At 41.7% G+C, this 17,144-nt stretch overlaps 1 protein-coding gene across 4 annotated transcripts in view; it reads left to right on the top strand.

Annotated features, from left to right (window-relative positions):
• Positions 1-17,144, top strand: part of XPO7 (exportin 7) — an 88,234-nt gene that overhangs the window by 54,895 nt on the left and 16,195 nt on the right. For all 4 annotated transcript variants that reach the window (XM_050801471.1, XM_050801469.1, XM_050801468.1 and 1 more), the window contains exons 6-18: positions 573-677; positions 2,257-2,422; positions 3,960-4,033; positions 6,290-6,409; positions 7,943-8,089; positions 8,856-9,028; positions 10,870-11,063; positions 11,804-11,909; positions 13,415-13,550; positions 14,055-14,128; positions 15,267-15,347; positions 16,266-16,329; positions 16,736-16,844. In XM_050801471.1, coding sequence (XP_050657428.1) covers positions 573-677; positions 2,257-2,422; positions 3,960-4,033; positions 6,290-6,409; positions 7,943-8,089; positions 8,856-9,028; positions 10,870-11,063; positions 11,804-11,909; positions 13,415-13,550; positions 14,055-14,128; positions 15,267-15,347; positions 16,266-16,329; positions 16,736-16,844 — 1,549 coding nt within the window. The remainder of the gene's footprint in view (positions 1-572; positions 678-2,256; positions 2,423-3,959; positions 4,034-6,289; positions 6,410-7,942; positions 8,090-8,855; positions 9,029-10,869; positions 11,064-11,803; positions 11,910-13,414; positions 13,551-14,054; positions 14,129-15,266; positions 15,348-16,265; positions 16,330-16,735; positions 16,845-17,144) is intronic.

The raw sequence follows: 17,144 nt of genomic DNA, 5'->3' as shown, positions 1-17,144 counted from the left end.
TCTGCTGCTCAGGCTGGAGTACAGTGCAGCCATGAATGCCTGGACTGAAGGCCCTCCTGAGTAGCTGGGACTTACAGGCATGAACCACCACACCGACTTTTTTTTTTTTTTTTTTTTAAATTTTTAGAGGTGGGGGGGGGTCTCACTGTGTCTGCTCCTGGGCTCAAATGATCCTCCTGCCTCAACCTCCCAAAGTTCTAGAATTACAGAGGTGAGTCACCACGCCTGGCCCATTAACCCACAGTACAACATGAAAGTAATTATCAATAATGTCTGCCAACAATTTAAGTTTTACCTCCCTGAATACAAAGGAAAATAAGAATTTGCAGCAGAGATTATCTATCCTTTTGTTTTCCTTCTGTAAGCTAGAGAGAAAGGATACCCTGGCTATTAGCAGTTTACTATCCTACATCCTTTCACTAGATATGGTTTCACAATAATTTAAATGTTAAAAATGTATTTTATGTTTATGTTGCTCTTACTGGAAATCCTTCTAGCTTATTTGAAGTTTACATGAAAAATTCTTTTTTTGCAATTAATTCTTTGCATTGGTTTCTTCTTTTTCTGCACAGGCAGACACCACCCATCCTTTAACCAAGCACAGAAAAATAGCCTCTTCTTTTCGCGATTCATCATTATTTGATATCTTCACACTTTCCTGCAATTTACTAAAACAGGTGAGCATGTTGTTTGGGTCATGTTTCCCAGTTTCTTTTGAAAGAATGAGAATAGATGGGAATTTGTTAAATGTCAGCTTGTAACTGACCCTATGAGAGTTTATGCATCTCTTTAATCATCATCTCTTACATAAGACTCATAGAGGTGTTGAAGGAACTGGTCAGAGTGACCACTGAGGTTGGAGAAATGATTATCACTTCCCTATTTGAGATCAATTCCTCTAGGTAAAGAGAAGTAAGTGAGCACTTATCCCATACTCCTATCTTAAAGGGATCTGGTTTACCTAACTCAAAGTTTGAAGTTCTGTTGTTGTTGTTTTTATAACCACATAAAATATTTCTATATGGTGTGAAAGCATGTTAGTTTTATGGTGTTTGGATTCTTAGTGCTCTGAAAGTAGGTTCAGACTACATTGTTAGCATACCGAAATCAGGCTGGTTCTCCCGTCCCCCGCTGAGTTAAAAGCAGTACATAAACAAGCAACATCTGTAAGGAAAAGTAGATTTTGAATTTTTAACATCCATTTGGATTTAATAACCTGGAGGGGTAGACAGTATCACATAAGGAAATTACCTGTGTTAAAATTGAAAGTTGGTGTTTCAGTTCATTTATTGATAGAGCTGAACTGAGAAAGAAGTGTTAAGCTGGGAGTTCCACACAGTTGCAACACAGCTCAGATGCTTTGTCCCTATAGAAAGCTAAATAGGGTTGGCCTCTGGCTTTTTGTTCATTTTTGTAGTTTTGTTCTCATTTTCCAACATTTCCCAATTTTAGTTTTAGAAGCCAGTTTGTATTCTTTCTGTTATTCCAGTTAACGATATTCATCTTTTTCCTCAATTACTTAGTTTTACCTTAGAATTCCCAGATAATCCTCAGGTTAAGCAAAGCTGCCTAGCAAAAGCTGTTGCACCCCCTGGAGGGGAAAAGCTTTTAAGAAAACTAAGGATTGAATCCTCCTTACTGATACCATCAGAACAAATAATTAGCCAGCCAGTCACGAAGGCTCAGCTAGTGTAACCTTGGAAGGGACAGGCACGGTAGCTATGGCCAGTCCTCACCTGTAGTCTGCAGGTACATTGCAGATGAGTAAATAAAATTCAGTGATGATTTTAATTCTGGTTTGAGAGATTTTTGGTAATAGTGGTTGTAAAAACAAGGAAAGAAAGTAGGGCAGGGTGCTACTTTCTCAGAGCTCCCTCCAGAGTTTAATCCCTGCCCCGTCTAGAAATAACTAGGATCTCACATGCCAATAAAATAATCACAGGAGCCATATTGCTTCAGAATTCTCTGTGACCATTATGTCTACATTGTGTGAGGAATAAGTGTAAGTGTTAAAACGGGGCTTTCTTTAAATACCAACTTCATGTTTTTATAGTAAATATATTTTAATAGTATATAAGGAGCCAGGTATTTTCATAGTAACAGGTGATAGAAGTACGGTATCTTTGGAGAGAAGGGGACATTTTACTGTGCTCCCACATAGCCCTCCTTTTCTGACTTAACAGCCTTGTCGAGTCTGGTAGCAAGCTGGGAAGAGAGGAGTGATTTTGGGGGCTCATTATGTGGTAATTTTTACAGGCTTCAGGAAAGAATCTAAACTTGAATGATGAAAGTCAGCATGGCTTGCTCATGCAACTGCTCAAGCTCACTCATAACTGCCTCAACTTTGACTTCATCGGCACTTCCACTGATGAGTCTTCAGACGACCTGTGTACAGTGCAGATTCCCACCAGCTGGAGATCAGGTAACAGAACTTCCTCCACCTCAAAGGCTGTCACTCCCCTACAGAGTGTCTGTAGGATGATCTAAAGAACTCCTGGCAACCCCTGTGTATTCTTTTTTTTTTTTTTTTTTTTTTTTTTTTTTTGAGACGGAGTCTCGCTTTGTCGCCCAGGCTGGAGTGCAGCGGCGCGATCTTGGCTCACTGCGAGCTCTGCCTCCCCGGGTTTACGCCATTCTCCTGCCTCAGCCTCCCGAGTAGCAGGTACTGCAGGCACCTGCCACCTCACCCGGCTAGTTTTTCGTATTTTTTAGTAGAGACGGGGTGTCACCATGTTAGCCAGGATGGTCTCGATCTCCTGACCTCGTGATCCGCCCGTCTCGGCCTCCCAAAGTGCTGGGATTACAGGCTTGAGCCACTGTACCCGGCCAACCCCTGTGTATTCTGAGGGAGAATTGAGAAAAAATTTGAACGTCTTTTTTGTTCGTTTGTTTTTTAAAGACAGGGTCTCACTCTGTCACCCAGGCTGGAGTGCAGTGGCACGATCACAGCTCACTGCAGCCTCAACCTCCGGGACTCAAGCAGTCTTCCCGTCTCAGCCTCCCAAGTATCTGGAACTACAGGCACATGCCACCACACCCGGCTAATTTTGTTTGTTTATGTTTTGTAGAAGTGGGGTCTCACTATGTTGCCCAAGGTCGTCTTGAACTCCTGGGCTCAAGTGATTCTCCTACCTTGGCCTCCCAGAGTGCTGGGACTACAGGTGTGAGCCACTGTGCCCGGGCAGTAACATCTATTTTATAATGTAGGGGAGGTTGTTGGAGTGATCTTATAGATCTGCCAGTGTCAAAGAACTTTTAAAATTGCTGATTAATAATAGTTACATATTTCACCTTGCATTAATTGCCCAGAGACTTCTGTAATCTAGTTAGGATAATAACTGTCTTTAAAAACAAAATCAAACAGAACAGCTTGTTCTTAGTTTGTCTTTGTATTCCAGAAGGATAAAAGTTTTGAATTCTTTTTATGGACAGAGGTGTTCAGATTAAGTTCTCAGAGAATTGAAAGAATGAATCTGTTTCTTAGAGAAGCTAAAATAGTACTTTCAAAAAAAGAAAAGAGGCTGGGCGTGGTGGTTCACACCTGTAACCTCAGCACTTTGGGAGGCCTAGGCAGGCGGATCACGATCTCAGGAGTTCAAGACCAGCCTGGCCAACATGGTGAAACCCTGTCTCTACTAAAAATACAAAAATTAGCCGGGCATGGTGGCACGTGCCTGTAATCCCAGCTACTCGGGAGGCTGAGGCAGGAGAATCGTTTGAACCAGGACCCAGGAGGCAGAGGTTACAGTGGGCTACAGAGGGAGACTCCGTCTCAAGAAAAAGAGAAAAGAAAAAGGAAAACCGAAAAGCCCCTATTTGCTTATCACTTCCAAACGAAATAAATGCTCTGTAAGATAAGTAGGCATAAGGATGTGCTCCCTGATGTACAGTGCTGGAAGTATGCCAGCGGCAGTGTTCATCCCTAATAAAGTGATGTCTTTTGTCTTTTTCTTCCCCAGCATTCTTAGATTCTTCAACCCTGCAGCTGTTTTTTGACCTGTATCATTCCATCCCTCCTTCATTTTCACCTCTGGTGAGTCAGGACTACTGTTTCTTAAAGCAAACCTATTTCTAGAAGATAGCAATGGTGAATGAGCCTTATATTCATTTTGTTTTATAAAATTATACAAGTAAAGCATAGAAATACTAGGCTAGTTATCTAGTCTTTTGAGATTAAGCTTGTAGCCTAAAGGTTCTAGCCATAAAGTCTTAATTATTTTTAAATTATTCCTGTCTAAAGGCCAATTCCTGCAGATGGTCAAGCTCTTTTGGGTCTCACCGTGTATCTGACTTTATGCTGTTCCTGAAATGGCCACAGGCTAGCACCTGGGGATTCACCTAATACTGTCTAGTTGAACTATTAAGATTGTCCTGACTTAGAAAACCCCTCAGGTGTACGTTAGATTGTCATAAATGGAAACTGTAATGGGAAGGCTAATTTGCATACTTACCCTGAATAACATTTGAAAGCTATTGGGAATGGTGTATTTCTCCTTTAAAGCCATAATTAACCTAAAACCTCAAAATTCATTCAGGTTCTAAAATACTATTGGTCTGGTATTTCAGATTGTTGGTGTAAATTACTGGTTGGTGTTGTACACAAAATATATAAAGATAACAGAGTGAAGTAATGAGTGGTATGTGTAGTGTTTGTGCAGTAGAGGACTTTTCTGGTCATTGTAGCACTTCTCCAAATTAATATAGACCTTTATGGTCGCTGAAACATGATTTCAGTGTTGTTGGATGTATCGTTAAGGTTACTGCAAGAAAAAGTAGCACAGTCAAGAGGGATAATTAAGAAAGTACTTCTTGCAAAGGTGTGGTTAAAATGAAGGGACACCAACACGGGGTGGTGGTGCATGCCCCTGGGGCTGGCAGTAGTGGGGAGCCTCAAAGGGCAAGTGAAGGAAATCTGGAGAGAGTTGAAGTTGTGGCTTAGAGGAGGGCTGGACAACAAGAACCATGGCCATCACTAGAGAAACTCTGCCACCACATAGCCAGGTGGATGGTCGGAAAAGGGGTACCATCTTCCCTCTGCCCTCTGATCTCCTGCTGGTGCTTTCCATTGGTTGAAGTCAACTAGAAGCCAGAGGCAAGGGAGCTTGGCTGCTGTCCTCAACAGAGGTCAGCCTCCTAGGGAATAGGGCAGGGTAGAGAAGGGTCAAAAGCAGATCTAGAGGGGCAAACACAGAATATAAATATCTAACAGCAGGAACAGGGGGAAATGTCTTCAGGGATAAAGCTGGCTTGTGTTTTTTTGTTTGTTTCTTTGAGGCAGAGTTTTGTTCTTGTTGCCCATGCTGGAGTGGAATGGCACAATCCATGGGTTCAAGTGATTCTCCTGCCTCAGCCTCCTGAGTAGCTGGAATTACAGGCATGAGTCACCATACCCAGCTCATTTTGTATTTTCAGTAGAGACGGGGTTTCTCCATGTTGGTCAGGCTGGTCTCAAACTCCCGACCTCAGGTGATCTGCCTGCTTCAGCCTCCCAAAGTGCTGGGATTACGGGAATGAGCCACCACGCCTGGCCAAAACTGATTTTTTTTTTTTTTTTTTTTTTTTTTTTTTAGGGCCCAGATATGTTTATTTCTTTTTTTTTTTTTTTTTTTTTTTTTTTTTTTTTTTTTTTTTTTTTTTTTTGAGATGGAGTCTCTCACTGTTGCCCGGGCTGGAGTGCAGTGGCACAATCTCGGCTCACTGGAGCCTCCACCTCCTGGCTTCAAGCAATTCTCCTGCCTCAGCCTCCCAAGTACCTGGGGTTATAGGTGCCCGCCACCATGCCCAGCTAATTTTTTGTATTTTTAGTAGAGACAGGGTTTCACTATGTTAAGCTGGTCTCAAACTCCTGACCTTGTGATCCACCTGCCTCAGCCTCCCAAAGTGCTGGGATTACAGGTGTGAGCCACCGCGCCCAGCCGATATGCTTATTTCTTTATAGCATGTATTGATATAAGCACATAATATCTACGTGTCAAGCTCAGATTAGCCAAGAAAACTAAATCTAAAACTTTAAAGTATAAATTGCTTGATATTTTTAAGGGTGAAGTAATATATCTTAGCAAGAACAAAGATGCCATTGGAGTGGTCAAAGGAATTTGTACCTAAAGGAATTTCCAAACTGAATTTAAAGGGCTGCTATGGTCTGGTTGGATCTATGCTCTTTTCTCTTTTTAAAATAATGTTGTTTCAGATATCCTAAAGAAGGATATTGTAGGAGGTGGAACGTTTCTGGTGAAAATAACTGTACGGTCTTTTTAATCATTGTGTTTGGGTTCTGCCCTGCGTTTAGGTATTATCCTGCTTGGTACAGATTGCCTCAGTCAGAAGATCCCTGTTTAACAATGCAGAGAGGGCCAAGTTTCTCTCTCATCTTGTTGATGGTGTTAAACGAATACTGGAAAACCCACAAGTAAGTTTATCTGAGAATTTGCATATGTATAGGATTAGCGTGCACCCAGCTGTTATGAGTCAGAAGGAAATCCATCCCAAGGTCCAGTAAATAATTCAGACTGTTGTTCTTCAGGGAAGACTGATGTGAATCTCTATTTGTAGGCCAGTTCTGAGAGCATTTGCCCCAAAGAGGAGCTTACATCCTCCAGCTTCAGAAATGTAGGAGTTACGGGAAAGAATCACTTTGCTATAAGGAAATAAGGAAGAAGCTAGTCATTTTTCCCCCCAAGAAATTAAGAATCTAACATCGCCAGGCACAGTGGCTCACACCTGTAATCCCAACACTTTGGGAGGCCAAGGTGGGCATATCACTTGAGGTCAGGAGCTCAAGACCAGCCTTGCCAACATAGTGAAACCCTGTCTCTACTAAAACTACAAAAGAAATTAGCCGGCCATGGCGGCACGTGCCTGTAATCCTAGCTACTTGGGAGGCCGAGGCAGGAGAATCGCTTGAACCCGGGAGGCGGAGGTTGCAGTGACCTGAGATCGTGCCATTGCACTCCAGCTTGGGTGACAGTGAGACTCTGTCTCAAAAACAAAAAAATCTAACATTTGCTTTTTGATTTTGTTTACCATTTTTAAAAAATGTTTATTGGTAACCTAAGTATATAGGACTGCTTTTAGGTGGGAAGGAATATACTTCTTTCAAATGTTCATTTCATAACTCGATTGCCCTTTTTGTCTTTTGAAGTCCCAGTGATTCAGTATTTTTTTGAAAGTATCACTTCTCTACACTAGAAGAAAATTAAAAAGCAGTTTATTTTAAAATATACTCAGTTTTGTCCCTCTTTTTAAAATTCATTCATTCATTCAACAAATTATATTGAGTACCTACTCTGTACCAGGGATACACCGGTGAACAAAACAAAGTCTTATTCCACATATGCCAACAGAGGAAGACATATCAGGAAACATACAATTAAATATACTGGTAGAATAGATTTTAAAATATCTGTAATATTTGTTATAACTATATCATATAAACAATATATGAATAAATTACAGTAAGTGATATAAATATATGAAACATTTGTATAACTTTGCTAACTATTGGTTAGTTTTGCTTAAAGATCAGTTTGACAGATGTGGAAATGAAAATTTCATTAGATTCCTTTTGTTGGTAGCAATCAATAAGCAGACAAGCTAGTCACGTCTTAAGTCGTGCCCACTTCTGCCATAATGAGCTTTACTGCCTCAGTGTGATCCTCCTGGGCTTCTGTTTCAAACTCTGTCCATTGAGGCTAATAATGTCATCTCATGGAATTATTATTGTGAACATATGAAATAATAAATGTGACTGTCCCTTTTCAAAGTGACTTTTTAAAAAATTGTTTCTGAACATTATATAGACGTATCATTCTGAATCATGACCTGCAGCCCAGAAGTTAAAAAGTAGATTTTACCCCTTCCCCCATGCCATCTCAAGTATACATCATTCTTGAAGTATGTTGTCACATTTTACATTTTTATTTTTCTCCTCTGCTATTGACAGAGTTTATCAGACCCAAACAATTACCATGAGTTTTGCAGACTACTGGCCCGATTGAAGAGTAACTATCAACTGGGAGAACTGGTAAAGGTGGAAAACTACCCTGAGGTCATCCGATTGATAGCCAACTTCACAGTGACCAGCCTACAGGTTTGTCCTTGATTACGTGTGTCTTCCTTCCTAAATACTGTAATCTCTTCTCTTGCTTGTTGGTTTTAACCATGTAAGAATATATTTTTTTTCTTGGCAAAGGTAACCATAAATACAGTATGGCCTTGCAGAGTAGTTACTGTTGTGGCCTGTGATTTATATTTACACAAGTGCAAGTAGTGTGGGGAGAGGAAAATGTGGGAATTACTAGGATAATATTTAGATTCATCCCAGAGAGAATTCCCTCATAGTCACCCCAAAAAAGCCAAGGTTGGAACAGGGAGCTAGACAGAAGAGTAAAAAGAGAGTTGATGCCCTATCTTTCTTAGTCGTGTAATATAGAACAATGGGTCTCACATTTTATGGCTTGTATCACAGTCATCTAGGGGACTGATGAAAAAATATAGATTCTTGAATCTAATCCCCATAATTTCTGGTTCACTAGGTCCTAATGGTAGAGCCTTGGTGTGTCTAACAATTTCTTCAGGTGATTCTCATGCATACTAATGGTTGAGACCCACTTATACATGGCTTTCCTTGTGGTAAGGCTTACACAGCCAGTATAGAGCAGCCCTTCTCATTAGATGCTTGCTCTCTGAAATACTAATAAACACATTTAACTAGTTGTCATACACAGACCAAAGCCCACAAAAGTCTATCCTCTTTTTTAAAAAAAGAAAAAAGTCTTTATCTTCTGTGTTGATAGTATGGGACTAACGTGTACAGAAATGAAAAATGTGCCTTCTGCTTTTCTACTTTTCTTTAGCACTGGGAATTTGCTCCAAATAGTGTGCACTATCTTCTGAGCCTGTGGCAGCGTCTGGCAGCCTCTGTGCCGTATGTCAAAGCCACAGAGCCCCACATGCTGGAAACTTACACTCCTGAGGTCACCAAAGCCTACATCACATCCCGGTTGGAATCTGTGCACATCATACTGAGGTAAGGAAACTTAGCCTTATTCATCCCCGCACCAGTGGTCTATTGTCACACTTCCTAGAGATCAGACACCCCATTGGCAAAAAGGTACTCGAAGGTTGTCTCATTGGAGCTGCTGCTGTTCATGATTCTTTTTCCTTGTCAGCAGAGTAGCCTGAGAGCATAAAGCCTGATAGAATGGTCTTGTTGCTTGAACCTTTATATTCTATTCATATTCCCCCTTTTCACTGTCCATAGCAATATCTTTGAATACCGAGTATATCCATATGTTTGTCCTTGTCGCTGTTTTTCTTTCAATGTGAGAAACATTTATAAGATATAGATGATAAGAATTATAATGTGTAACTTATAGGTGCTTAATGTGAACTCCTAAAGAAATAAGTGGATAAAGATTACACAATCTAGTTGTCAATTCTAATGCCAGAGCTAGAACACATAAGAATTCTAAGCCCCTGATCACTGATTGCATTACATTCACACATGGTTTCTGTCTACATTGACTTAACTGAACCAAAAACCCATAGCTAAAGAAGTGTCAAGCCCTTTCAAAAATGACCTATATTAAATGAAATTATCCCTGTTTAGATAGCTTTCTTCTTTTCACTGGCTGTTTGTCAAGAGAATTTACTTGGAGTCTAAGGGTCTGGGGCCTTTTTAAGTTGGATTCTTAATTTGCTTAGCCCCAAGTGCATTGAATAGTCGTGAGTTATAGTCTTAACTGTTTATGACTTGAATCAGTTCAAAATCTGAGTATTCATGAAGTTCACCAGCAGGCCTTCTCCTGTCATCTCCATAGCTTCCACTCCTGAGGATTCAGCTGGCTTTAGTGAGGCATTGTTGGGGAGTGGTTATATGTTTGTAGGCTCTGGGGCCAGATAGCCAGTTAGTAGCTGTGTACTCTTGGGCAAGCTGCTCCATTTCTGTATTTGTAAAATTCAAATAATAATAGGCCTACCTCATAAGATTCTTACAAGGATTAAATTAGTATGACCTGGCGCAGTGTGTAGCACGTGGTAAGCACACAGCTAGTTTTAGTGCTGCTGCTGCTGCTCCTGCTGCTGCTGCTGCTGGCATTATCATACTGCAGTGTAACAACAGAAAAAGCTCCTCAGTGGACAAGATGTTAAAATCTAGGAGCTGGCAGATAAAACAAGACCTAGTACAGGTCCACAATGCCTTGTCTGCAATTCCAAAGTCAAAGATGTGACAAAAGAAATTTCCTCATCAGTTTGGCATTAGAATTCACTTGTTACAAAACTGGACAGGAGTTGGTATGAGACCATTTATAGTTTTTTTTTAAATCCTACTTCGTATGACCATTTATAATATTCATAAGTTTTGCTATAGGAACGTTGAGTTTGATGTGCCACAAAGCCCATCAAGGGTTTTATATGATGTGGTAGAAGCATCATACTGCCTTCCTCCAATCTGAACAGTTCTGAATTCCAAGACACATCTGGCCACAATGGCCTCCCACACAAGACTGTGTACTTATCCTATAGTTTACTATAGTCAGGAACAAGCGAAAGACTAAGAGTCAAGAGGTCAGAGAGGTGAGAAGGGCAGGACTTTGAGGTTTAAGGCAGAAAAACATTAAGAGTTGAGAATTCAGATTGTAAGATTTGACACCAACAAGCAGAATATACCTAAGGGAGACTGATGCTAGGGCGAAGACATTGGCCTTCTGCCTCATTAAACATTCTTCCTTGGGAAAAAGTAATGTTGGGATGTAGGTCTCTACAGTCGGAAATGGTGGCTAAGTGAAGAAGTCAGAGAGCTGCTATAATGGGGAAATCAGTAGTCATATTTTAAGAGCGCTGCCTTCCTTCTTCCCTTGGGAATAGAGATGGCCTGGAAGATCCTCTGGAGGATACGGGGCTGGTCCAGCAGCAGTTGGACCAGCTGTCCACCATTGGGCGTTGTGAGTATGAGAAGACCTGTGCACTCCTCGTGCAGTTGTTTGACCAGTCGGCCCAGTCGTACCAGGAGCTGCTACAGAGCGCCAGCGCAAGCCCAATGGACATTGCAGTGCAGGAGGGTGAGTGTGCAGCATGCTGGGAACTCAAGACCTGTGAGGAGATATTGTCCAGTACCCTTTCACTCATTGCCACCTCTTTCCTACCTCCCTGCAAAAGGATTCTTTCATCATCAGTTACCTCCATATGCACAAAAATCTTTATGAATGAATAAATCCCTCAGGGGACTAGGGAAGAAGAACTGAAATCACATCTGCAGTGGGATTTTGTTTTACGAGATGAAGTCTTGCTATGTTGCCCACGCGGGCCTTGTACTTCTTGGCTCAAGTGATCCTCCTGCCTCAGCCTCAGCTGGGACTACAGGCATGTGCCACCACACCTGGCTCCTGTCTACTTTTTAATGCCCCACAGCACAGCTGGGACCAGGCCGAGAGGTTTATGACTACTAAATAAAGGCCTAGGGGAAACAGGGAGATAAGTACAGACAGTAACCTGGGCTTCCTCTTTTCACCAGGCCTGGCTGGTGTTTGTAACATAGCACTGTGCCCAGCTTGGGTGTTTTAACTCTAAGGAAATACTACACTAAAAATAATGGCCTTGTCTGATACAGGAACGTTGGTTACCTAACGAATTTCCCCCTTAGCATTGCTCTTAACCAAAGCAGAGAAGTAGCCATTCTCTGTAAGAAAAGTAAGACTTTATGGTTTCACCATAGTGTTCTTAAGATTAAGGAAGTTCAGAGTGAGGAATGTCTTCAAGAAACTATCACTGGAGGTGACACTGGGTCTGTCTCCTGCTGTAGGAAGGCTGACATGGCTGGTTTACATTATTGGAGCAGTGATCGGTGGCCGGGTTTCTTTTGCCAGCACTGATGAGCAAGACGCCATGGATGGTGAGCTTGTCTGTCGGTAAGTGCTCCCTACAGAAGCTCTCCACTCCACCTCGCTGGCACTTCTCCACTCCCCGATAGGGTCCTCTCCACTTACAGAACATAATCTTAACATGCTAACTGCCCATGAGACACAGCTTTCAAGCCTTTTATAAGTGCCATGATAACTCTGCCTATGATCTTTACTTTAAAAACAAAAACAAAAACAAAAAAAAACCCAGTAATTCAGCAAGGAAATAATGGATACAGAATTAGGAAAACTAAAGCAGAGATTCTCTGTTAGGTCTGTTTAAGAACAATATCTCAGAGTTAGTAAAATATGGATTGCTTTTGCCATCCCAAAATAAGTCTAAAAGGAAACTGTAGTTCTTTAAAGTTCACCAGCGATGGAGTTACAGAGTTCCTACAGCCTTTCAAACCTCTTGGCCATGCATTTCAAGTTATTTTGCATCTGTGCAGTTCTCATTTTATCAAAACTTTTTAAAAATTTTTTTGGAGATGGAATATCGCTCTGTCACCCAGACCAGAGTGCAGTGGCGCTATCTCAGCTCACTGAAGCCTCTGCCTCCGTGTCGTGGGTTCTCCCAGGTTCGAGCGATTCTCCCAGGTTCAAGCGATTCTCCTGCCTCAGCCTCTCAAGTAGCTATGATTACAGGCACATGCCATCGCATCTGGCTAATTTTTGTATTTTTAGTGAGACGGGGTTTCACCATGTTGGCCAGGCTGGTCTCGAACTCCTGACCTCAGGTGATCCACCTGCCTCGGCCTCCCAGACTGCTAGGATTACAGACATGAGCCACTGCGCCTGGCCTTCAATATATATATATATATCTTCTGAAAATCCTCATTTGTTTCTTTCCACCCCCATTTTGTTTATCAGATGCCCATTTGCCCAGAGGTCCCGTAATCCTGACAAAAGTCTCCGTAGCATTTTCCCACTGGCGTTTTTTGAAGAGTTGAGCAAAGCTTTAAGTAAGAATGAAATCTAATGCTTTCTGATTCTGCAGCCCAGTTCAGTACTGTGTGTGTCATAATTTTAGTTCAAACAATGTCTTGCAGACTGGTTCTGAGCTTGAGTGTAGCAACACAATGATGGAGTCTCATTCACTCATGGTGTGTCACAAATAGTTAACTATTCCCACACTCAAATGTCAAATGACTCACTTATTATGACATCTGTATTTGCATTCACTCACTTGCATTCCCGTATCCTTTCTTTTGGGGAGAGGGTACAGAGAAAAGGGATGAAGTCACAGGTAGCATTTCTGCTAGTAATCCGTGGAAGTGTTACCTACCTGTGAACATCATCCTTCATGTGTCACCATTCCTTTCATGGCTCTGTGAGAAAAAAAGATGGAAAACTCGTGGTCTAGTCCTGTCTCCCTCATTTATATAGATGAACTTGGTTGCAGGAGATTGCTCTACCCAAGTACAGGCATATATGACCACGTCAAGATAGCTTGGGTTGTCTAGAGTAACAAGGATGTCCTGCTGTTGAGAGAATCATTGCTCCTCTTCCTCCAGGGTGCTCCAGCTGATGAACCTAACAGATTCTCGTTTGGCCCAGGCGGGTAATGAGAAGCTAGAGTTGGCCATGCTGAGCTTTTTTGAACAGTTTCGTAAGATCTACATTGGGGACCAAGTGCAGAAATCCTCTAAGGTAACAGCCTGTTAATTGGCTCCCCTTAGTTCTCACTTCTTCTCACTTGTGCGATTGCTGATAGAGGGAAACAGTTGCTGATAGTTCACATAACCTCCAGATTTCAGGTAATAGGACAGTGCAAATGTTTTCTCTTAGCTTTTAAATTCTGGGAGATTCATCAAAGAATTGGGCCCATTTCTCTAGTGCTTAACAAATGGCCAGTCAAAACATCTGTTGTTCTCCCACAAATGGGCAATTCTTAGTCTCCATGCATGAATTAATATTCAGAACAGCAGAAGATTTGGACTGTCTGTTTGTAATTTCAGGATTGAAAGGGACCAGTAAGATTGCTCAGCATCTGTCCAGTAATACTTAGAAACTAGCTTATCCCTTCAGTAAAGTCCTCTCTGGGAGTCTTGTCCATTTTCTTCCACATCTTACCCACGAGTATGGGCAAAAATAGTACCGGGATGTGATTGTTCTAATTCATGTGTTCTGGTTACTTTCTCTTCTTAACACCAGCTGTACCGCCGACTCTCAGAAGTTCTGGGCTTGAATGATGAGACCATGGTCCTAAGCGTCTTCATAGGAAAAATGTAAGTGTTTCAGCTTGCCACCAGCAAGAGTCCTTTGCAATCCTGTTGCAACTGTAAAATGTGATCTTGGCATTGTGCTGCCAGTGCCTGGTATTCCAGCATTGATCGTTTGCGTCAGAAAATTGTGCATTTGAGTGTGTGACAAGCTGTGCTTAGAGATATGGCCCGGCCCCAGAGCATTCCAGGCTTGTACAGGCAAGGATTTAATTTTGTTCTTGCAGAATCTCCTCTTTAGCCTCTGGAATCACAGGTGAAACCCTGTCATGTCATTAGCAAAACAGACCTCCACCCCAGTAATTGCTGCTCAGCCCCTCACCCAGTTGCCGTGCTCCAGGGATGCCCAGCGTAGGCATTCACTTTCTGTTGCTGATTTCCTCTAGTTATCCCCTCGAAGGGGAAAGCCCCACTTAAAAATGGGCTTATTCCTCCCAGAAAACATCACACCCTTTAAGAGTGTTGAGTCTCCAAAATCTAGTGCTGCTGTTTGAACTGTCTTCAGAGTTGGAGCTCCTAATTGGCCCTTTTTTATTTTTTTACGTTATACCCCTTCGGTTACATTTTGCCCTTTTTAGGAGCTCAATTTATCAAAGCACACACTAGGAGCCAAATATATTACCCAGGGCTGTGTGCAGAGTGACATTTTGCCTCCTACCAACTGTCCCAACCCTAAACACTCATATCCATGAGCTGGTTAATAATTTAAGATGGAAAAAGCAAAGGGGGTCTAAAGGACTCTGCCAGCCAAGAATCCAGAAGCAAGGGCTACTAGAATTCTGCAGCTGACAGTGGATGGTGCAGGTGCAGAATTGCATACGTCTGCATGTTATCACTGCCGCAGAAATCTCTTACCCTTGCTGCAGAAATCAGCCCTGGAGTGCCCCAGAATTCCAAGGGCCTGGGTATGGGCCAGTGTAGCTTTGGAACCAAGTAGTGAAGATTATCTGAAGGATAATTTTTCTAGTCAACCAAATGTAAGTACAGAGATTTCCTACCCATCTTTTTTTGTGGTCGTGATGTCTGTGAATTGGTGGTGCAGATGTGTGGTGACTTTTGATGAATGACTTTCTCTTCTCCCAGCCCTCAAGGAAACCAGCAAATCAAAGGGGTCTCCTGCTTTTTTTTTCTTTTTGTCCTCCAGCATCACCAACTTGAAGTACTGGGGCCGTTGTGAACCAATCACCTCCAAGACACTACAGCTTCTCAATGACCTCTCCATTGGATATCCTTTTCTAAGCTAGTTTCTGTGCACAACAGAAAGTGGCATGCTACAGTCTTAGAATCATGGCCTCCTGCTCTTTCCACTTCAGTTTAACTTTAGTGTGTACTCACGTATCTTCCATTTTCCTAGGAGTCCAAAAACGCCAATGCCCATGCAGAATATAGGAATAATTTCAGACCCCAAAAATGAGCCGACACCCGACCTGATAGTTCAGTACAGATTTATCCCTGTCTATTCCTAAGTTCCAGAAGTGCATAGTAGCCCCATCTCATAGGTACACACTCTGTGTGACCAAGGTTTTAGTATCCTTAGTAGAGACAAACTCCTTCTTAAGTTGTCCCATCAGCTGGTTGGTAGAAACATCCTGATTCCAAACTTTATGATTGAAGTAATGACTATACTTCCTCTTGACTTGAACTAGATCTGCTATAAAGTTTGAATTGCTGTAGGGCAGCTTTTCATAATCAGGGGTCCGCAAGAAGGGTAAACCCTGTAAAATTATTGAAGTGATTTTCTTCTCGCTTCTCCAAATACTGTATATAGCTAGTACCATTCTAAATAGGAAAGAAGTTCATTAATTGTACACAATATATGCCTCTTAGGCAGGGGTTTAGGGCCTAATTCTCCCTTGGAACACCCACTGAGAAAAGCCATTTTAGGATATTCATGATTGTTTGGGGAAACTGCTAGGTTATCTATTTTCTTACAAATAGGAGTTTGGTATAGGTGTTTTCTTATTGATTAAATAGTGTTTAGAAGAGAACACATTTTTTCATATTTGGCAGTGGTATACTCAAGTTTTTTTTTTTTTTTTTTAAAGATATTTGGGTAAACTGTTCTTTATTCTGGAAAGTTTCCATCTGCCTTAGAGTCTCGGTCTGCTTCACACTTTCCTTGACCTTCTTCCTTTGTCTTTACGTACAGTAGTGTAAGGAAGCTAGTGAAGCTTAGTGCGGTACAGTTCATGCTGAACAATCACACGGTGAGTGATTTTAGCTTTTTTTCCTGCCCCTCCTACCACCCACACATACACTTTCTTGACACACAAAGGAGATATTTAAATTGAGGTCCTGGGTATTGCTACAGCAAAAACTGTGGTCCTGATTCCCACCACACTGCCAGATTACACTTACTGTCATCAGAATGGCTCTTTGAGATCCAGATGATCTGAGTTATGGTGAAGTCACCTACTGCTACTCATACTGCAGATAAATTAGTAATAGTAACAACGGTAGCCTGCCTTCAAAAAAAACAAAAGACCTTCAGATCCTCAAGGAATGACTACATAGCCATTGGCTTGAAAGAGCTCCGTACTTCTCTGATTACTGGCTTGCATTCTGCCTCTAACTCATGTTTTTACCTTTAACTTGTTTTCTTTTTTTCAATAGAGCGAGCACTTTTCATTTTTGGGTATTAACAATCAGTCCAACCTGACAGACATGCGGTGTCGAACTACCTTCTACACAGCACTGGGGCGTCTCCTCATGGTGGATTTAGGTACCGTAAGAAATCGTAGTGGCTCATGAAGTCATCTGGCACTATTCTAAATTTTTATTTGAGGACTGAAAACTAGATGTTGGGGAGGGCTTTTCTGTTATTTCAACGTAACAAAACTATCTGAAATAACAGTCTGATTTCACCAAGAACAGAGCATGCTGTCGAGGTCCTTGTAACTGAAAGAGAGTAACAGTCTGCTCCTGAAGTTTTCATCCGATATGCAGTGGCTTTAAAATTTTCTTCATATTCTTCGGGTGTTAAATAAAGGAATTGAGATTCCTAAATATAGCTTATTGGCCA

The sequence above is a fragment of the Macaca thibetana genome, chromosome 8, assembly GCF_024542745.1.
Source record: "Macaca thibetana thibetana isolate TM-01 chromosome 8, ASM2454274v1, whole genome shotgun sequence".
NCBI lineage: Eukaryota > Metazoa > Chordata > Mammalia > Primates > Cercopithecidae > Macaca > Macaca thibetana.
Note: the sequence above shows the minus strand (reverse complement) of the source record. Positions and strands in the feature narration are given on the sequence as shown.